Source organism: Trachemys scripta, chromosome 17 (genome assembly GCF_013100865.1).
Source record: "Trachemys scripta elegans isolate TJP31775 chromosome 17, CAS_Tse_1.0, whole genome shotgun sequence".
NCBI classification, from domain to species: Eukaryota; Metazoa; Chordata; order Testudines; family Emydidae; genus Trachemys; species Trachemys scripta.
Genome location: NC_048314.1, coordinates 17,245,185 through 17,267,703, shown reverse-complemented (window position 1 = coordinate 17,267,703; position 22,519 = coordinate 17,245,185). Strand labels below are relative to the sequence as shown.

Below are 22,519 nucleotides of genomic sequence, written 5' to 3'. Positions count from 1 at the left end.
AACTAATAGCTGTGAACAGTCCATTACAAGGAATCTGTTCACGAACTGCCTAGGTAGAGCTAATCCTGAAAAGAAACTGTTATGCTCCAAATAAATAATCCATGGACTAAAAGCTCAATGAATACATAAAGCTCACTTAACTCCAAGCCTGTAGACCTTAGTGTGATTTTTATTAATCTTTTAGGAAAGTATAGTATACATTAAATGTAGTTCAAAAATCCACAAAGTAAGACAGGTTCCGAAAATAACACTGCTGTCAGACTCTCAATATTGTCAGTAGTCAAAGTGGTTCTTTGTAAAGAATACAATGGAATATGTTCAAGCAGATGATGTCTATATAATACAGGTAGTATCTCCTTCTGGGGAGAAAAATCTTTTTAAAATACTTCTGAAGGAATCAATCATTTCTACCTGAATCAGAAGACTTCAAGCCTTGTATATATAGAACAGCTTTTACCTTACTTCTGCAGTTTCAAAAGTGCTGAATCCACAAGGGTAATTATCTCCTGGGGAGAAATGTGAAAACTGTTAAATACAAGTTTATCCTGGTTTTTACTTTACAGTGTAAAGAGACAATTAATAACTATGGTACAAAAATCTATTCTGTATTTAATATATGTCCTTTTATAGGAGTTCAGACAGTATATCTCATTTGCATTTTGGGGTCTCAATAACTTATTTCAATATTTTTAGCAAACGTGTGGCCTAATTCGGACACTTTACTCTCACCTGTAATTCCTTTGTACTACAGGATTGGCTCCTAAGACTATAAAATTTACATAATCTGTCTAAAAATTTAAAAAAAAATGCTAAAAGGTCATCAGGAATCTGCTCTAAATATTTAGCAATAGTTGTCATGGTACATAAGTACACTGAGCAATATCTAGCTTGTAAAAAGTCTTGATTAGAGGAAGAGAAAAATGGGAGAGGGAAGGACCTCTCTTAGGTTTTGTAATAAAAGAATTGTTATTTTTTCAGTGGTATTTCACATGTGTAATGTGTTGTTGTTTTGAATGGGAATGATAGCTAGAAAAACATTGTGGAAAGTAGTGACTTTGTACTATGAGGCAAACATTCTGGAGGAAGAGAACTATGAGCAAATTAAATTTAAGGGTGGAGGCTCTGACTATCGGTTTTGTTTGTTTGTTTTTTTAAATAACTGCTACATGCTTGATGGCAAATTACTCTATGTTAATAACTTGGTGGTTTAAGAGTGTAGGTCGCTCTAGTGTTGGAAAAACAAAGGTGGGAATTATTTTGCTGTTTAATTAATTAAACATAAAGTAATTCCCCAAGACAGCAAGCCCACGCAATTACGTGGCTTGGGCTTTTTAGGGTTATTTAATAGATCAATAAATCCCTCTCTGCTTTGAAATATAGTTGTCTTGTTCCTATATACTTTAACCTGTATTTCTGGTACGAAAAATGTAATAAAAAATATATGCAGGCTAATACTGGATGAAGCGGGAATAGTGTCAAACTTACATTTAATTGATTTAAGAGTATCTTCAACATGAAGTTTGATAAACTATGCTCCACCTGCTTATTCTTTTAGTACACTTAGAAATATTCTGAGTCCCCATGCCTCCAGAGTACCCTGCACACTGAATCCACACTAAGCCCCTACCCCCACAAATTCCTGCACTATATCTTCCTCTGGGTAAGATGGATGCGTGGCATCTCCAGACAACTCCAAATGATTGATGTTTGTGCAAGCCATAGCCAAGAAATAAAACCATTTGTACAAATTGAGTGTGCTCTTTGTTACGACACTGACTTCCACCCACCATACTGGATGTAAACTTGACTTTCATTTCAGTCAGCAGCTCCTTCATATCCTGGGAGATCATCTCTAGCACTATGTCATCTGATGAAAAGGAACAGGGGAATCTATCTTAGTTACTGTAATAAACAATGCTTGGAATAATACTTCACCCTCCATAGCTCTCACTTGACAATGGCCAAAGGGACTAGGGGGAGGGAAAGGCCCTTATGTTAGGAAACAAGAATATCGTAAAGAAGTTTGAAACAAACATAAGAGGAAAAGTGGGATCAGGTTAGATGGAAATTAAAGTAAATCAAGTAAGGGACAATTGAAAGATTCCTTTGGCATCTATAAGATGCTAATGAGCATGTTAGTACAACTGATATGCAAGCACAGGAACCCAGAGGCCTGGAGCTCTGCCTCTGTGTATTAATTACTTGTTCTGCAGTGGAGTGCACAGGCTACAACAAACATTGGGGCCCCATTGCATTGGGTGCTGTTTAACCACATCATGAGAATGTCTCTCTGCCCTGAAGAGCTTACTGTCTAGTTTAAAATGTGCAGACAGAAAGCAGTACTAGTAGGCACGAGCAGTTTAAATGGAAGGGTTGGATGTTATTAACTTGTGGGATAAAAATGAGCCAGTGCATTATTTCTGAGACGGGCCACACCTGAAGTTTTGTTTCCTTCCTTTCTTCTGTCTCATAAGACAAGCAAGGCTCTATGCTTATCTAGATGTTCTGATTCAAACTGCAACATATTGCCTTTCCTGCTTTATTATTTACACTTCCATGGTGAACGATCTGGAGAGAAGCAACCCCAGATGTGCAATTACTATAGTCTCGTAATAGCGCCTAACCTGAATCTGAAAACATATTTCAGGTTTCATACCCCAGAAGGTGAGCTATAGCTTATTGTACAGTATTGTAATCTGGCTGGGAACTGCAAGCAGTAATTTCCAGTCACTGTGCTCATTGACAGTGTAGAATTATTCTTGGTTGCTGTTATGATTTTATGCATTGTCTGAACAAAAAGGACTGGCTAAAGACAAGAAAGAACAACAAGACCTTACCGTACTGAACCATCTCATTAATCAGCATACAGATGTTCTCCACCACTTCTGGATCATCACAGTGAAAGTGGTAGGAGTCTCTGATCAGGCTTATTCCACTGCCCTTTGTATCTGTTACGATAAGTCTGAAAGCAGATAACTCTGAAAAAGAGGGACAGACACAAGTGCTACTAGGCAGTGGCAGATTTCCAGTTGGAAAACTATTCTGAAGCACCTTCAGATAATGTGTAGGATTGTGTAAGCAGCTGGCACTTTCTTGCAAGGCAAAACTTCTCTTTATGTCCCAGATACCCTTTGTTCATTTTTCATTAACCGCTCCTTGAGCTGTATCCTTTTTACACACTAGAACAACGTCATCACAAGGAAGTATTTTAAACACAGAGTTTACAACAGGGTCCCCCTCCCTCTGCTGATCCACCAGTTCTCTCTGACATTTATGCTTCTGTTCTTTGGCAGGAGGGGCTAATCCAGTTTTCTTGTTTGAATGTTTTTCTCTGACAGGTAGAAGGAGAAGACTGATCCAGGAGGGCAGACGTCCCTCCCAACCCCACTGGGAACCTTCAGTCTTTACAGTGTTGTTTGCCTCTGATGCCCACTTGCCATTGTTAAAAACACCTTTCTGGATTGTTACCAGATATCCTTAGGAGGCTTGCCAATGCCAAGCAGGTATTCTTCACCAGCACTGGTCTTTCTGGATTCATCCTGAGAGCATCCAACAAAAGCAGAGTTGTTGGTTCATACTGGCTTTCAATTAAGCAGCCTGCAAAAATAGCCAGTGAAATACCCATCAGTGCTTTCAGCTTCTGCCTCACGCTTCTACAAGGATTCCTTTACCATGCACCAAAACTAAAAAATAAGCCCTGTTAGGCCTATTTTACTATAATACAGACTAACAGAATATCTGAGCATCGTGAGTTGGTCTAGGGGCTCAGTGACAGTTATGAACCATCTGCTAGGTGAAGCTCCAGGTTCAATTTCTAGTTCCAGCCTCTCACTCCCCAGATCAGCAGAGGGTAGGAATGATGCAAAAACAACATTCTCTACTCATAGGGGTTGGGGAGGAAAGAATGCAGTGGCTAGAAGGATGGTGGCCATAATAAGGGGATTGAATGGTGGAGATGAAAATGGAGAAAGAGTCGCATGAAAATGCTGCAAGGATGTTTTCATCTATAAAGTGATTTCGAAGAAGCGTTAGTACCGGACTCGTACTGCAAAGATGTTCCTTTTAATGTACACACATAGTGATATATAGATAATACTTTTATTTTTAACATGTCATGTTCTTCCCAAGACAGTGATGACATTCATGTTAAACACCTTTCTTTGTAATACTCTACACAGCACTAATACTGTACTGGGTGGTTTTACATAGGAACAGAGAGTAACAAACCTGGGATTCTTTAGTTGTGAGAGAAGACAACTAAGAGGTGACAGTCTATTCTACATAGGTTCTTAAACCGTGCTCATCACTGTAGTATCTGACAGAAGTATTTACTTAACCTAGCTAAGAGTTATTACAAAATTAAACTTCATCTGAGGTTGTCAGAAAGAGACGAACGAGGGGGTGCTGGTTCAGTTAGGAGGGTAACTATGTTGCCAGCTAAAGTATAGGTATAAAGCCAGCTAAGGAACAGCAGGTTGTATTGCACCAAGGTAAGTTATAGAGGATTCACTTCAACATTCATTTTAATTACTACTTAAATAACTGCCGTGTGTAATTTTGTCAGCTAACTCCTGCTGTGCATAAAGCACGGCAAGCATGAAAACTCACCCTGAAGTGTCAGAACCCAGAGGGCAGAGCAAGCCGACTCAACCACCTCTCCATCCTCACGGTGTTCTTGGAGGACTCCAGTGATAATCTGGACAGCATTTTTTAGTGATGCTTGCCCCATGTTACTTTCTGAATTAGGAAGAAAATCCAAATGCCAATATATCAAGCAGAGTTTGTTAACTCAAACATTAACACAGTGAGCAGATTAAACTGCAGGCAAACATCTTACTGCACAAAGGTATCAGAGAAGTTATGTTTTCTGTATAAAAACACACTATTGATTAGTTATATATTTGATTTATTTGATCATGCTCTAGATTCCTTCCATCAACTCTTCTTTACATTAGTAAAATAATCTTGCATTATTCCAGCTGTTTTCATCTGCAAAAGCTTTGCAAGCTTAATCCAACATGCAGACTAGCTTCAGAAATTGCTTCACCCAAACCTAAAATGCAGCCATCTGTGGGCAGAACATAGTGCTCAGGAATGATACCTAACAGATCACACAGAGAAAAATACCAAGTTGAACCTGCAGTGGGAAATTATACATGCAGAATGCAATTGCGCACATTTGTTTTGGTTTTTTGACCTTGACAATGAGAAGAACACATCCCTGCTCTTTCAAGAAGTGTCATGGAATCTAATCACTGCCCGTGGTCAGGGCCTCAGATTTAGGTCTGGTGCAAAAGGGATCTCCCAGCAGTGGTGTAGTGCAATGCTGTGGCATTGGTTTGGCACTGACTCAGTAGAAGGAACGCCACCTGCTGGTGTTCCTTGGAGGTTTCTAGTCAAGAGTTAGCCTGATCCTGTTTCAACTGTGAGATACGACAGGACTGTAGGATAGAAATGCATGGCTGGAGGTTTTTTACAAAAATCTCTGCCTGGGAAAGCTAGGGTGTGTTGTGGGGTTATTAAAAAAGCTACTTATTTCAAAGACAATTCCCCCTCTCTGCCAATGTATCATCTAATTCACCTCCATTTGCTAGGCTTGTTTCTTAAATCAATCCAATATGCTGATTATACTTCATTTCCTCTTCTTATCACAACACATCACATTACGTGATGGAACCTGCAGCCACATAACCCACTTTTCCTTTCTGAATGTTTATAAACAGTATGCAGCGTAACATTTACAAATTGGGTCCTTACCACCATAGGGATATTGAGACGTTCACACTGACCTTTAGTCTGTGTTGCCCCATTGCTCATTCAGTGATGGATCTTCTAATGCTACTCAATCAAAGCTCTCAACCACATTCTTTTCTCCAACACCCCACTGTACTCAAAGTTGGGAGAAGTCAGTAAAAAGTTTCATCCCCGAGCTATAAGAATCTCTGAATCCAGCTAGGCACAGCATCTGCTGTGTTCTACTTACCATTCACAGCCAAGCTCCAAAGAATACCAGAGCAAGAAAGGCAGATCTGTCTGTTCTGAGGAAAATTGCTTATAATTGACAGAACATCTGTGATGACTCCAGCTTTCCTCAGTGCTTCTGCAACCATTTCTAATAAGCACAGAAAAGGACATCGTATAATTATATTGCCACTGCTACCACTACACAACAAATTTAAATCAAAAGGAGTCATGAAACAAGGGAATAACATAATATGATCAAGGGCAATATGAAAATGAGCAAAAGAAATGTACGGGATTCTTAATGAGAACCACATGCACACAGACTATACTAGTGGTGACTGGCCTTTTTAGAACCTTCTCAGTATGGCCATCTCCTCCCATTATAGTTTTGAGCTTCATGGAAGGAACAAAAAAGAGAGTTATTGAGAGGGCATCAATCACTGCCATTCAAGTCAGTCTAGCAATCCAACCAACCTAGTCAACTCCAGACTTAAGAATTCATTTTGAACAATAACTTAGGTAATTTAGGTCAAAAGTGCCAAGAATCTTAGATAGTTGCCTTTTTATATTTTGTACAAGTTGAAATAAAATGTCTCAAAAATATGTTTGAGACAAGTTAGGAGAGGTAATATCTTTTATTGGACCAGCTTCTGTTGGTGAGAGAGACAAGCTTTTGAACCACACATTACTCTTCTTCAGGTCTCTCAGGCCTCTTCTCTGTCCTGAAGAAGAGCTCCATGCGGCTCGAAAGCCTGTCTCTCTCACCAACAGAAGTTGACCCAATAAATGATATTACCTCACCCATCTTATCTCTCTAATTTCCTGGGGCCGACACAGCTACAACTACCCTGCACACAATAACGTAAAATATTTTTGGACAGTTTCAAATCTTTTTTTGGACATGTTCCTTTTGCATTGATAAATCCTTCCAAAAATCAACCGAATACCATCATAATTAAGGCTACGATTTAGTCACGAGTATTTTTAGTAAAAGTCACGGACAAGTCACAGGTAATAACCAAAAAGTCACGGCCAGTGACCTATCCGTGACTTTTATTAAAAATACCCCTAACTAAATCTTAGGTGCTGGGGAGGGGCGGAGTAGGGTGACCAGATGTCCCAATTTTATAGGCACAGTCCCGATTTTTGGGTCTTTTTCTTATATAGGCTCCTATTATACCCCCCCACCCTGTCCCGATTTTTCACACTTGCTGTCTGGTCACCCTTGGGCGGAGGGATGCTCCAGCAGACGCTTCTGCTCCTGGGGGTGGGGAGGCAGCCCAGGGCCCTGCCGCCGCTGCTGCTCCTGGGGGGTGGGGGCAGTCCAGGGCCCCACTGCTGTTGCTCCTGGGAGGCGGGGGGAGCCCAGGGCCCTGCCGCCACTGCTCCGGGCAGAGAGCAGCCCATGGCCCCACTGCCATCATTCCGGGCCAGGGGCAGCCCATCGCCTCACCGCCACCGCTGCTCTGGGTGAGAAGCGGTCCAGGGCCCCGACGCTCCGGGTGGGGTGGCCCGGGACCTGACCATCGCTGTTGCTCCTCGGGTGGGGGCAGCCTGGGGCCCAACCACCACTGCCGCTCCTGGGACCAGTTGGCCGCTGGAGCAGCGTCCAGTGCTGCTGGCCCCAGGGCCGCCCCAACTGCTTGGCCAGCCCTAGGGTCAGTCGCACCAGCTGCTGCAGCTACGGAAGTCACAGAGGTCCTGGAAAGTCATGGAATCCATGACCTCCATGAAAGACTTGCAGCCTTAATCATAATATGATCTGGCACTGGAGACAAGTACAAATAATATTAATATTAGTAATTATAGGCTGAATGGAAACCCTAGGCATGGAGAAATCAAGTGACTTGCTTAGGCACAAAGGCAGAGTCTGAGGCCTGGACTAAACTACACAATTAGGTCGACGTAAGGCAGCTTACATCAACCTAAGTGTGTCAGTGTACACACTACAGTCTTGTCCCGCTGACGTAAGTGCCCTACTACACCAACAGAATAACTCCACCTCCACGAGAGACATAGGGCTTATGCCGGTGTAGTTAGGGCAACACAGTGTCTGTGTAGACACTGCATTATTTACATGCTCCATGCTAAAGCTTTGAAATTGACAAGAAAGCCAGGCAGCTAGAGCCTGGCTGACCCAGCTCCCCGCTCCCAGCCAGGCTGCTGCCCCGAGGCTCTCCGCTCAGGGAGGCAAGAAGTCCTGGGCGGCTACCCCCTCCTGCCAGCTGGGAGCAGAGAGGCGAGAGCCCGGGGGGCAGCTGGGGTCCTGGCAGGGAGCTGCTTGGAGCTGAGAGCCCTGGCTCTTAGCCCCCTCACACTGCCCCTCTTCAGTCAGTGGAAGCGCTCCTGGTGAGGACACACACCACCGACAGAAGGAGGGTAGGGTGGACATCAGCCACTGCCATAGGCGCCGACTTCCTCTCTACCCGGGGGGTGTTCGACCCCTCCCTCCGTCCCAGGCCTGCCCCCACTTCACCCAATTCCTCCAAGCACCCACCCCGCCTCTTCCCACCCCTACACCCCTTCCCCCAAAGCCCCACTCCCGGCCTGCCTCTTCTCTCCCCCTCCCTCCCAGCACTTCCTGCACATTGCGGAACAGCTCGGAGGTGCTCAGGGGAAGGGGAGTTTGCTGCCTCTGGGTGATAAGCGGAGCACCCATGGAGTCGGCGCCTATACAACTTAGAGTTGTAGTGTAGACATGTCCTGAGGCAGAGCCAGCAATGGAACCCAGGTTTTATGCCCTAGCTTTCCCCAGTGTTACTATCTGCGTAAATTAATAAGAATCACTTGTTAGCCAACCAAGACTGAACACACCAACTCTTTAATACATCCAGTCTCAAACCACTTCGTCCAAATATAGTGTACAGCTCCCAGCTGTCTTGCAACTAGAACTGGCTGACTAATGCTTAGATGGAAAAATAACCCATGTACAGCAACATATCTATGCTAAGTCACAGAGTTCTCCATTATGTATTTAATCCAACAGATAAAAATGGATAAACAACAAGAACATGTCCATATGAAAGGATCAGAGGACCCACCACTGGCTGAAATCATCATTAGTAAAGTGCAGGTCATTGAGAGCAGTTCTTCATTTTCAGAATATGTTCTCATTGTCTTTAACAGAGAATGGATTCCTTCCTCACCAACTAGCATCTCCACATCCACATTCTCTTGTAGGGCTGTCAAAAGCAAAACATGGAACAGCATGAGGATGCTTCAGCAGCTTTCACTGAAGTCTGATTTTTCTGCTCTCATCATAGGTATACCATGAAGCAAGCATCATTTGTCGACTTAACATAGACTATACTGTTATGTTTTCCCCACTCTTCCTGAAATCAAACTGCTCTTTTTGTCTCATTTTCTGCAATTCCTTTGGGAAATTATGTCACAAAAATGAGAACAAGTAAAAGAAGAATGAAAAGGAGGTACAGTCTAGTTGTTTACATTATTTTTGCACAGGACATTTGTTTTTATTCACAGGCAACTTTAAACCTATGGGTTGCTCCTAGAGTTAATCATACTACATCTTATACAGAAATTTTGTTAGCTACCAGGGCTATATTATCTAAAATGTGCCCCTAAATCGTATGCAGAAAGCACAATTGGAAACTGATCATTAACAAATTTCAAACTCTGCACATGAGCAATTACCCATTTTGCACATTCAGTAGCTTTGCAAGCATATTCTGAGAATTTAACCATAGCACTGAACCACATCACTTGTTTATAAACTTTAGTAAAAATCTGCATGCAGGACTTGGGAAAAAAATGTACAAAAGCTTTCGTTCTTTAAAAGTCAACATTTATTAAAATAAATAAAAAGTAATTTGCTGCATCAATGAGGCCTCACATTTTAACAAGTTTAAGGGGTGCTGCTTTTTTAATTATATACAGAATCGGGGGAGGGCCTTTAACTTTTGAGGTCAACACAAGCTTTATAAATATGTTACAATGTCATGTACTGCATTAAGAATCTCTATTATTTGCAGTCTTTACAATGGAGCAAATGCTGGTATTTACATTCTTCCAAATGGAAGAACTTCTAAATTCAGTTGTGCAGAAAAACTTTTGCCTTAATTTACTGTTGGTTTCAGTTTACCTAGCAGGTGCCAAAGGAATATTTTCTGCATTTGAACTAGTTCATTCAAAGTTGAGACCAACTGGGAGATGAAAAAGCAAAAAATCTCATTTCCTCTTCCAACAGGTAGGAGAGGATGAGATCTACTAATTCTAAAAACTTGAAGGACATAGGGCCAGATTTTCAAAGGCATTTAGGCACACAGAAGTGCAGATAGGCACCCAGTGGGATTTCAAAAAGTGCATAAACAGATTAAGTGCCTAATTCCCAGAGATTTCAAAATCTGGCACATGGTGATCAAAAACACTCCATCAATTCACTAGCTACAGCTAATACTTCCTCTATTTAGCAAACCAGTTAGTTTTAAATGCAAAACATGATTTGAGAAACTTTTTTTTTCTTACATATGCAGCACAGTTAAGGTAGTTTTATTTAACTAGTAAAAAACTAATTTAAAATGTTGTTTTGGTTCATTTTAACTGCATTCTAATTTCCATCCAAATTCAGCTTGACACACATCATGAGTAAACAAAAATCATCTAGTAAATGGGAAATGTATCATTCATTATTTTCTATCATAAAAAAATAAAAATTAAGATTCTGAATAAATGTCTGTTTAAATAAATATGTATAGATATAGGGTATCCTCCTGGTGAGCAAATGGAAATACCAAATTTAATATAAAGGCTGTATTTAGTTGCAAATAAACAAGTTTTAATGAGACCAACTAATGAGAATCATCCTTCCTTTAAGAAAACTACTAAAAAATACAAATGCAAAACAAAATTAAATCCAGGTTTCTTGCTTGCTGATTTCTATCACTCTAATTTAAATCAAACCACCCACCCTAGAGAATCTGGACTCCCATTAAAGCTGGCTAAATCCTCATGTAACTATAAATTTACTCCTTAATATCTTAGTATGAATATTAATGGTCACCAAATCCATTTCAAATCTTGTTTACTACATGTAACAAGTTACTCAGTGTTTAGTATGGAACCTCATTACTGTACCTTGGCCAATAATGTCAAGCAGTAATCTGCAGCCATCTAATTGTAGCTCTAGAGAATCTATATGAGTCCTCATTGCACAAGTGACAGGATCCAGAAGTTCTAGCAAACACATTAAGGCTATGAAGAAAAGAATTGTTAGAGTCAACATTTAATAACTTAGCTGGTTTATATGCCTCCCACCTTCAATACAACATGGAGTTCCTAGTTTTAGGACAGATTTGGGTCCCCGTGCATGACATGGTAAGGCAGAGATGGTTAAATAATGTTCTTGATCTGAAAGAAAAGCTGTGCATATCAAGATGGAGCATTACACACTGATACCAGTAGTCTTGTGGGCACCTCCTCTGCATTAAAGACAAACGCAGCCACAATCTTCTGTTTTGTTCAAGTTAGTTGTAGCCATCTTCTTCCTAGGAAGTAGTATTGCAGCTCTTGGTTGGCTACATTCTAAGTCAGTGGTTCTCAACCAGGAATACACATACCCCTCGGGGTACACAGAAGTCTTCCAAGGGCTACATCAACTCATCTAGATATTTGCTTCGTTTTACAACAGGCTACATAAAAAGCGCTAGTGAAGTCAGTACAAACTAAAATTCCATACAGACAATGACTTGTTTATACTGCTCTATATTCTGTACACTGAAATGTAAGTATAATATTTTTATTCCAATTGATTTATTTTATAATTATATATAAAAATGAGAAAGTAAGCACTGTTTTAATAACAGTGTGTTGTGACACTTTTGTATTTTTATGCCTGATTGCGTAAGCAAGTAGTTTTTAAGTGAGGTGAAACCTGGGGGTACACAAGACAAATCAGATTTTTGAAAGGGGTACAGTAGTCTGGAAAGGTTGAGAGCCACTGTTCTAAGTGACATGGGCTAGAATTCTGGTGTGGTAGTGCTGAGAAATTATGCTTTTCAGACTCGGGGGGGAGATTACGTCACTAGGTTTCTCAGTCCTAGCAAGTCTTTGGGCAGCGTTAGCTATTCCAAAAGGGAGCAACAAACTTGTCCAAGGAAACTTAGATGTCCTCTTGGAACCCATTCTAAGCATTCTCAGAGACAGAGCCATCTCTTGGGTACAGCGAATCGAGGCAATTGCCCCAGGCCCACACTTTGGGCCTGGGCTTCGTTAGGAGGCGGGCAGAGAGGTGAGGCGGACGGGTGAGCGGGGTGAGGAGGCGAGCGGCAGGCGGGCGAGCGAGGAGGAGCCCCCCTACCAGAACCTCCCCCTCTCCTCAGCGCCTGCTACCCGCTGGCGAGCCCTGCCGATCAGCGCCTCCCGCTCCCGCTCACCGCCTACCACCTGCTGCGGATCAGATGTTTTGCGGCATCAGTAGGTGGGGGGGAGGGGAGAGGAGCAAGAGCGCAACGCGCTCAGGGGAGGGCGCGGAAGTGGGCGGGGAAGAGGCAAGGCGGGAAGAGGTGGGGAGGGGTGGGAAGAGGCAGGGCAGGGGCAGAGCCTTGGGGGAAGGGGTGGAGTGGGGGCGGGGCCTGGGCGGAGCTGGGGGGGGAGCACCCCCTGGCAGATGAGAAACTTGGCACCGATGTCCCGGGCCCCGCACCCCCCAGGGACGGCCCTGCTCAGAGATGTAAATATCTACTGTAACAAATTCAGCTTATATCACTGCTAGCAAGGGTCTATTCATGCCTATTCAAACTGTTATTTATCACAGAGTCACATCGTTTCAATGGGAAAAGCCACTTTTCAGTTGAAATGCTTCACAGATATTGGTAGATGACAGGAAATCACCATGTTCTTTCCCCTTAGTGCTTACAGTCCTAGAGCATTAAATCATTATACTTTAATATCTACCCAGATCTTAAACATCTCTATTTTTTAATATCAAAGGTCAATGCCAGTATTAAAAGTGATAATAGTTTGAAATAAGCGTACTATTAGTGGAATTTGTTTAACAGAGTGAATTTAGAGTTCATAAAAGCATTAGTCTAATAGCACTGCAGAGAGCTAGGCATAATGAAGGGAGAAGCTATGTAACCTTCCAACACACAGCTCTGCCAAAGCACTAAAATTCCAACCTGCATCACTCTCTGTTATTACAGTCCTGGGACGACACAGGTCTCTGACAACACACACCAGCCCTGACGTACAGCATCTTTGGTCCTGCTCCACAAACGCAGCTCTGCCAGTGCACGCCAATCCTGTCCAACAATATCTCTGCGATTTCAGTCCAAACTTTTCCCAAACAGAGATAGATAGATGTGCACAAGTGGAAAATAGGTTGGGACCAATCAAACTCATTTTCACTTGTAGCCAACAGCAGAATTTGAACCCAGTTTTCTAACAAGCTAATGTACTATTATGCAATATGTTTTCCCACTATTTTCAGAGTAAAAGCAGTGAGCAAGAACATAGTAAAACAAAACGCTGAAATATTGACCCATACCATTTTCTTCTCCTAGTAAGCTGGCAAGGCGCTTTATGGCTTTTGCTTGAGCCTGCTCTATGTCCCAGTAAGTCTGCATAAATTCTGCATAAAACAAGACATCAGAAGTTTCTGCTAAGTCATTTTACACAAATATTTACAGGATACGTTCATAATTTTATCATTTTCCTATTCTGTGCCCAGCCTGTGAATTCACATAATTGAAAGAAATTCAACTTGAGTCTCAGTTAAAAAAAAAAAACTAAAAGAAAGTGTAAAACATTTAAAAATTGCAAATCTCACGCAAAATAGTAGGTGTGTTGATATATGAACAAAAAATAATAAGATTTTTTCCCCACCTATGCACATGGCATTTCCTGTTTTGGGGAATTGTAGCACTGAACTAAAAAGGCTTTAGTGGTTTTATACACACTCTTTATCTTGTGCAGAGCAGATTTTACAGAACTGAAGCTAATTCCATCCCAATCCCTAACCAAAGCCAAGGGCCAGATCCCCAGATAACATCAATTGGTATAGGCCATTAAAGGCAATGGAGCTATGCTGATTCCACCAACTGTGGATCTGATCTCATATATATGTAACATTTTCTTCAGTCAGTCTTCTCTGTGATCTCTGTGATTTTTCCCTCTCTGAAAATCTCAGGAAGGAAAAAACTAGAGCTCTAACAGGTTTATGGAGCTGCTAAGCTTTAGAAACTAGAAATATTTATTATTGAATATGGCAACCCTCTACAAGACACATGTCGTTTGGATTTTTTACGAAGAAAATGTACATAAGAGCTTTCTTGCTGAATATATTTAGGAGCCCCACAAATCTTGTAATGTTGCTATCTCATAACATTCTTTGAGAGTTTGTAGCTTAAGTATAATTTATGTTCTTTTAAAACACTCCAATATGAAATGATGTTAATAAGAAAGTGTAAAGATATGTAAGTAAACAAAATTCTTTAAAGGAGCAGCTTTTTCTCTTTAGCCAATAATGCATTCTAACTGAATATCTTAACAGGTTTAACTGCCATAAACTAGAATGCAATCAGAGTGGGGAGCTCCCAGGAACTTCAGAACAGTCTGACAAAAATTATTTTAATAACACTCTCTCACCCTATTCAGACAGAACATTAGATAAGAGCTACTACTCTTATGAAGTTATAAGAATGGTAACACAGAGATTCTTGTCCAAAACAGTGATGCATTTCATTTCAGGTACAATGGGTAGTCATCCATTCATTCATTTCTGTAGTATGATACATCCTAAATGGAACACACATGGCATTTCAATAGAAAACTAATGTCAGTATCTCAAAAGCAACTTATTTTCCTGATTACCTAAAATACTTCCAATTCCTCCTTCAAGGAGCATATCTAAAATTGCTGAAGGCAAGGTTTTTTCCTGTTTTGATAAAGAGGAACCAGCAAGAGTCAAACATTCCATAACATATGGAATATCAGCCAGATCCCTAGAGAAGGAGAGAGAAAGAACGTCAACAAAGTTTTCCTATTGATTTTGGTGTGTTTTGTTGGAAGCGGAAGTGTTAATTAGTAGATAAAATAGGGTTCTGGTTATCAGGACTCCTAAATTCTGATCTTGACTCTTTCACTGATTTTGTGGCTGTGGGCAAGTCAGTTAACCCTTGTGCCTCATTTTACCTACCTGGAAAGTGGACATAACACTAACCAATCTCATGATGTACTCTGAGGCTTAATTAATTAATGTTTGTAAAGAGCTTTGAGATTCTCATATAAAAATAAAACCTTAGTCAATGCAGACATTTTCTGAGAATGCAAACTATATACAGACTACAGCCCAGCCTCCAAAAGCTTGTCTATAATTTTGTTTTATAACATAATTCTCCAACAAAACCAACTGTCCTTTCTGATCAGAGAATCTCTGGTCAGTGTACACCGGAACACTAATTTCAAAGATGGGGAAACCGAGGCACTGATAGGTGAAGTGACTTTCTTACAGCAAAGTAGCACAGCGAGTCAGTTGCAGAGATAGAACCTAGGAACCCTGGCTCTCAGTCCCCTAATCTAAACACTGAAGAACACTCCCTCTTACAGCAGATAGGGGCCCGGAGGAAGCAAAAAACAGACTAGAGCAAGGGGAAATGTCCAGAACTCACTTTGCTGAGGGTCTCATACTGGGCTGAATCTGTAGCATCATAAGTAAAATTTGAGACAAAGGCAGAGTCTCTTTATTCCCTTTCTGCATTAACGTCAGAACTCTCTCAAGACTACTGGTGTCCTTTCTAATATCCTGCAGTAATGAATTTGTGTCTTTCACCTGTAAAGAACAGAATACTAGTAGAGTCTGTATGTATTCACTTTGTGGATCTCTTGAGAGTTTTTGACACATTACATTCCCAGTGAAATGTTCGTGGTACTCTCAACAGTACATACCTTCAGAAAGAAGCAGGTCATCATGTCTAGTAGAATACATCCTAAAGACCAAATGTCAGACTTCTCACTAAAGGAAAAGCAGAGTGCTTCAGGGGACATCCAGGATTTAGAGTCAGGATCTGTTGAAATAAATGTCAGATCAGTAATTGTTTTGACACTGTGTAATGTTTTGCTTTGCTTGCATGGGTGTGACCTGTAGTTTCACATCAAAGTACAATTCAGTCAGAAAGATTCTACAGTGAGTTAGATTTTTACTGGTGATACTCCATAGAAGAACCGCACTACAATTAATGACAAACAATTCACCAAGATCTAACTTCCTATACATTATTGCAAATAGTCTTACAAATTCAGTGTAGCTTAGAGCCATCTCATGACTCCCAAAATATTAAAAGATCTATTTTTCCAATTGTGACAGTGGTTTGTATGATGTGAGCATCTGTCCACTTGTAACTGGACAGACAACTTCCAAACTCATTTTAAACGTACCACAAAACTGCGATCAGACAGTAACAATTATTTTTTATCACCGCTGAGCAAGATTCAGACCGATTATGTAAGTGTGGAAGTTTTCATAACACAATCAGTCTATTTAATTCTTGATCTTTTACAATGATCTTGCTTGCTGCTTAGAAGAAATAAAATGTAATAGGCAAAAAAAGGTGTTTTCCGTCTTTATTTTGTAATAAAATTAAACTATTAAAAAACACAGTTGAATTTCTTTAAAAAAAACCCACAGAATACTAAAATATTAAAATTAAATAGCTACCTTCTTCCACTCTTATCTTCCATTTCATTTCATCAGTCATAAGAGTTTCTACACTGAAATCGCAAAGCATGAAGGATACTTCATCAGTTAAAAGGATGTTAGACGGTTTGAGGTTTCTGCAACACACAGAAATGTTTTTTATCGACAAGTTAAATCAGAGCGTAATGATGTATAGCTACAGGCTTCTTATCTCTGAGACCTTTTACATAAAAAAGATGGGCTTTGTTCTTAAGTTACAAATTATAATGAAATAAAATACATTTATTTTCCTTTTTTACTGTGAATAAGGCAAAAAGCTTTAAAAATTGACACTGGAAGCCTCAACTTTATCCGAACATTGAGCATGACACTAGTCCTTTTTCCTCTCTTATTCCTGTTAAGTTTGTTTACTCTTTTAGTTTATGAAAGGCACAGCTCATTTGCCAAGGCTTACGCAGAATTATAGACTTTAATATGAATGTGAATGAAGAGTCAATATTCCAGTATTTCATTAACTACAGGATCATGAACACTTTACAAACATTCAAGAGTTAAGTTATTCTCATTTTGTGGATGGATAAATCTGGGGAGAACATATGAGTTAAATGACTTGCCTAGAGTGACAACAATCAGATGCAGAAATAGAATCCAGGAGTATAACTTACACTCCTCCCCTGCTTTAATCAATAAATTCACATCAGACTACTGTCTCTGAAGTCAAACACCACCGAGGGAAAAAATGGTGGGAGAAGGAGAAGCGCACTGATTAACACTCATACAGTAAATCTACTAATAATCTATCTCTGCTATAAACTCATTTTGATACTCCATCTTATCTCTGAAACGCCTCACCATGCCAGCAAAATGTACAATGTCTTGCTTCTCAAGTGAATAGTTGTGCTGAAGTGATAGTTCAGCTGCAAACAGGCAAAGATCTAGCAGTCAAAGAGGCTGGAATTTCTATTTACCTGTGAAAAACATTTTGTTTGTGTATATAAAACAAAGCATCCACCATCTGCCCCAGGAACTTCTGAAGCACCTATGGACAGAAATATACATGAAAATGTAGTACACAAAGAATAACTTCATGGTGAAATAAGACATGTCTAATCACGTGAAGGCTTCTTAGTTTGATACAGCCTCCAGTCCAAGTGGGAATACTATACTCCTTTCACTTTCTGCAGATCAATTAACCTGCACATCACCCCTGTGAATTAGGCACTATTATTATCTCCATTTTTCAGAAAAGTAAACTAAGGCACGGAAAGATTGAGTTGCCCAGGAATAGAAAATTATATAAGTGATAAGTATTATTATTGTGATCGTACAATGACTCAGTGGCAGAGCTGGGAAGAGAATCCAGAAGTCTTAAGTCCTAGTTTCCTGCTTTAAGCAATAAATACTATACTTTGATGTCTCTGGGGAGCAGCTGGGAAAGGACAGAAGGTAGTGAAAGAAGTTAAAGGCAGTGAGATTACTTTACATTTCAATAAGATGCCTTTTCTGTAATTTTTTACCATATCTTCTACTTTCTCTCGCTTCTTTCTTTTTGCCTTGATCAGAGATGAAAGGTCTCCTTGGCTTGAGTGTTGCATCACCAGACAAAGAAATAGAGATGAAATCTGCAACAGAGATTAGATCGACATTATTCAGTCACTTGGAGGTAATGACATATGCAGCAACAAAGATACAAATCAGCTGTTGGACCTTGCAAATAGATTTGGTGCACACCATGGAAGTATGTGATGGGATTATTTGTCTCCCACAAAAGAGTCAATATTTACTTTTGTCTACTTAAACATCAAACATCTGCTTCTAACAGGAACAAGTACCTTTGAAACCATATGAGCAGTTCCACTCAAACATAAATTCTGCTGAATTCAATGAGATTTAGGCCCAAGTAGCATGCAAGATTGTGTCCACAAAGAAATAGCTCTTGCCTTCTGGCTTCTTTATGGGCCAATTTTTAAGGTGCTTTATTCAGACATGCAAGGAACCGCAGCAGTTTAAAAATTGTGTATCTGTTGCATATGGGAACAAAAGGAGAAGACACTGCATACAGATACAAAGACACTGGGATGCAACACAGCCATGTTGTGCTGCCCCAATGGTAGTGTAACTTAGTTGCCTTCACAGAAGGAAGCAACAGAGGGTCCTGTGGCACCTTTAAGACTAACAGATGTATTGGAGAATAAGCTTTCGTGGGTGAATGCCCACTTCGTCAGACACATGTAATGGAAATTATGCTCCAATACATCTGTTAGTCTTAAAGGTGCCACAGGACCCTCTGTTGCTTTTTACAGATCCAGACTAACACGGCTACCCCTCTGATACTTCACAGAAGGAGGCTCAATCACAGGCCCAGAAACCTTAAGTGTCCCCTCACCTAGCTACAGAAACTTTGACATGCCAGTTTGTGCACTCCACTCTAACAGGCAGTATTTCATTCTCACCTTATTATCCCAGGTGATAAACAATTCTTTGTAAATGCAGATGTTTGAATGCTGAAGTTTCAGCAGATCCATTGCCTGTTGGAAAGACAGCAAATGAAACCCAAAGAGTTTACTCTGAGTGAGCTGCAACAATCCACATGCTTTTTTCTCCTGGATTAAGAAAATGTCTTCAAAACACAGAACACAAAGGGCAGATATCTGACTGTCAATCATGCCATGTCCCTGTCAAAGTAGCCAGGTCCAGTTCTTTTTCTTTTTCAGTTCTAGTTCACATTTGCAATCGAAGGTGTGCCAAGAAAAATGAAATACAGTACTTAAGTGAAGCTCTACTCTAAATATAACTCTGTACAAATAGCATATTGGGGTTCAACATTTGTCATCTCGCAAAGGATCAGTTCACAAGTAAAAAGATTGTTTCCTAACAGCCAGCCTTACAAACTCATCCTGGAATTTGAAAGTCAAACTGGGTTATTTCTGGTACACCCATCATCTGCAGTAACCCTGAGTCAACTGTGAATTGCACGTGTAACTAAAATGCACAAAGTGTCCATCTCTTTAACCCTGGCCACGAGGTAAAGTCTCAAGGTAAAGATCCTGCAATTGGAACTTACTTAAAAATTCTGTTGTTGATGTATGAGCTGGAACAGAATTCAGCTCACTCTCCCAAAGCTGTGCTCATGGCACTACAGAGCTAAATGGAGTAAAAAGGAGTAAAAAAAAAAACAAAGGGCCAAATTCCCAGATAGTATAATTTCATTTACTTTAATAGAACTACACCAGCAGACAATTTGGCTCAAACTTTGGTCAGTAAAGTCAGCAGATCTAATTCTGAATACACACAGGGGGGCTGGTATATTGAGTAGAATAGGCAATTTTAATTACTTTCTGACCACAACGAAATATTAATTGGTTTTAAACATTCTCACTTATTGTGAACAGCAGGTGCTAGGTGCAATGAACACCAGCAGTGACACTAGACCAGGGTTAGGCAACCTATGGCAGGCATGCCAAAGGCGGCACGCGAGCTGATTTTCAGTGGCACTCACACTGGCCAGGTCCTGGCCACTGGTCCGGGGGGCTCGGCATTTTAATTTAGTTTTAAATGAAGCTTCTTAAACATTTAAAAAACCTTATTTACTTTACATACAACAATAGTTTAGTTATATATTATAGACTTATAGAAAGAGACCTTCTAAAAACATTAAAATGTATTACTGGCACGCGAAACCTTAAATTAGAGTGAATAAATGAAGACTCGGCACACCACTTCTGAAAGGTTGCCAACCCCTGCACTAGACCATTCTGTTGTGAATATCTGTGTTCTGTTGGAACAATAATTATGATATTAGCAATATTGCTGACTTATTATTATGTCTTATTTATTAAATACTGAAGGAGGTATGCACAACGCAGGTACCACAGAAGGGAAAGGCCAGTGAAGACATTCCCATCAAGAAATTTCTAGATCCATGGGCACAAAAATCAACACAACATTAAAATAACATGTACTATGTAGAAATTGAGTCATTAGTAATAAACAGGACTATCAACAGACCACTCTCCATCCTTGCAGCTAATGATCAAACAAACAGATGAGCTTTGCACTGTGCCCTAAAGATAAACAAACACAGGCTCTGAAGTGAGGGCCATCCATTGAGAACAGCTGGCCACTTAAACCCAAACATTCAAGTCTAAGAATTGTTACTAAGAATTCATAGGCTGAACTGAGTTGCTGGAGTCTTGTCTACACTACAATAAAATACCCATGGCTGGCCCGTGTCAGCTGACCCAGACCCCTGGGGCTTGGGCTGCTAGACTATATAGTTGTGTAGATTCAGGCTCAGGCTGGAGCCCAGGCTTTGGGACCCCACGAGGAGGGAGGACAAGACAGTTTATGGGTAGTCAAGGCCCAAATCAGGTAGGGCTATTTATATTTTCAAATGATTGCTGATGAAGGATTTTTCTAAGATAAGACCCTGTTTAAGAGAAGACCCTGCTCCTTCTGAATTAGACTACCAGTAATAAAAAAAGACTGCATTGCTACCTCCTTCAGGGCTTCATTTGCTTGTTGTTCATCAATGCATTCAACCTGTACCAAACAAACAAAAGACAACGATAACAATATAACAAAAGACATGGATGAGAATATAATACAGAGGTGGCCAAGCTTTATGACACTGAGCATCGCATAAGTAACCCCACCAGGAGAATTTGCGCCCGATTTGTATATATCATCAGTAACTGTACACTGCAACCCTAATATCTACTGTTGGGTGCCTGCTGATGTAATATGACACTTCCCCTTCTGTATAAACTTTGTGTTGTACACAAAGCAACTGGCTGAATTAAAATCCTGTTCGTACAAAAAAAAAAAAGGAATAACATTGATTGCTGGTTGGGTCGAGCAGCAATAAAAAGCTGCAGTTGATCAGCTTTGTCCTTCCCCTGCCATGAGAGTGACAGTGAATTAGAGGAAGAATGGACTAGGAGGGACTCAATAAGTCTTTTCCATCTTCAACCTTTATGCTCTGGTAATCGATCTGAATGCAACTGCAGTTCAAAACAGTGTCATAATTCAAAGTATAAGCCAACCCAGACCCAGCGTCTATGACGGTTGGTATGCTGGGCTATATTACTCTCAGGCAAATGGGCCTAGGGAGATGTACTTGAGAGCTGCATCTCGGTGTCGTGGCAACCAAGTTCTCACCTGCTTCAGCACATATTTCCTCCCAGCACCTTCTTTCTCCGTTTTTAACTCCACCACCAGCATTGTGCCCAGAGCCCCGGGCTCCAGCTGCTCCAGCACCTACGTGGGGGGAACAGGCATTGATAAACATGGGGGAACCAGGGCACAAAAACACCTCAGAGCCTCCCTCACTGTGCAGCCCCCAGCTCCCCCTGGGCAACAGGCACCCTCAGTTCCCCCTCCTCTGGGGGCAGACACCCTCAGCACCCCTTGCCCCATGGGCACCCCCAGCTCCCCCTGCCCCGTGGGCAATGGGCACCCCCAGCTCCCCCTGCCCCAGGAGACAACACACACCCCACAGCTCCTCTGCCCCAGGAGACAACACGCACCCCACAGCTCCCCTACCCTGTGGGCAATGGGCACCCCCAGCGCCCCTCCCCCTGTGGGCAACAGGCACCCACAGCTCCCCTGCCCCAGGAGACGACACACACCCCACAGCTCCCCTACCCTGTGGGCAACGGGCACCCACAGCTCCCCTGCCCTGCAGGCAACGGGCACCCACAGCTCCCCCTGCTCCATGAGCAACGGGGCCCCTCCCCTCAGGCCCGAGCCGGCCCCCTGCGCGCTCAGGGCGGGGCAGCCGCCGCTCCTCACCGTGTAGCTCTCCATGGCGCCGGGGCCCGGGCTGCTGCCGCCCGCTCCCGCTGCCCCGGGAGACGGGGACCAGAAACGGCTCCCTCCGGGGCGCGCGCTGCTGGGCCTTCC

General features: G+C 41.5%; 1 protein-coding gene across 5 annotated transcripts in view; it reads right to left on the bottom strand.

Annotated features, from left to right (window-relative positions):
• The window catches only part of STKLD1 (serine/threonine kinase like domain containing 1), a 25,491-nt gene extending 2,972 nt beyond the window's left edge, over positions 1–22,519 (bottom strand). Inside the window, exons 1-19 of one of the 5 annotated variants that reach the window (XM_034793777.1) lie at positions 22,409–22,517; positions 21,776–21,874; positions 21,113–21,157; positions 19,069–19,143; positions 18,133–18,237; positions 17,584–17,654; positions 16,637–16,752; positions 15,868–15,986; positions 15,591–15,751; positions 14,794–14,924; positions 13,463–13,552; positions 11,059–11,175; positions 9,006–9,146; positions 5,984–6,112; positions 4,609–4,737; positions 3,469–3,597; positions 2,838–2,978; positions 1,788–1,867; positions 458–506 (exon numbers count right to left, since the gene is read on the bottom strand). In XM_034793777.1, the coding sequence (XP_034649668.1) occupies positions 459–506; positions 1,788–1,867; positions 2,838–2,978; positions 3,469–3,597; positions 4,609–4,737; positions 5,984–6,112; positions 9,006–9,146; positions 11,059–11,175; positions 13,463–13,552; positions 14,794–14,924; positions 15,591–15,751; positions 15,868–15,986; positions 16,637–16,752; positions 17,584–17,654; positions 18,133–18,237; positions 19,069–19,143; positions 21,113–21,157; positions 21,776–21,874; positions 22,409–22,423 (1,941 nt within the window). In that variant the 5' untranslated portion in view covers positions 22,424–22,517 and the 3' untranslated portion in view covers position 458. Of the gene's footprint in view, positions 1–411; positions 507–1,787; positions 1,868–2,837; positions 2,979–3,468; positions 3,598–4,608; positions 4,738–5,983; positions 6,113–9,005; positions 9,147–11,058; positions 11,176–13,462; positions 13,553–14,793; positions 14,925–15,590; positions 15,752–15,867; positions 15,987–16,636; positions 16,753–17,583; positions 17,655–18,132; positions 18,238–19,068; positions 19,144–19,679; positions 19,760–21,112; positions 21,158–21,775; positions 22,003–22,408 lie in introns of those variants that run through there. The other 4 variants (XM_034793776.1, XM_034793774.1, XM_034793775.1 and 1 more) reach the window with 4 other exon arrangements.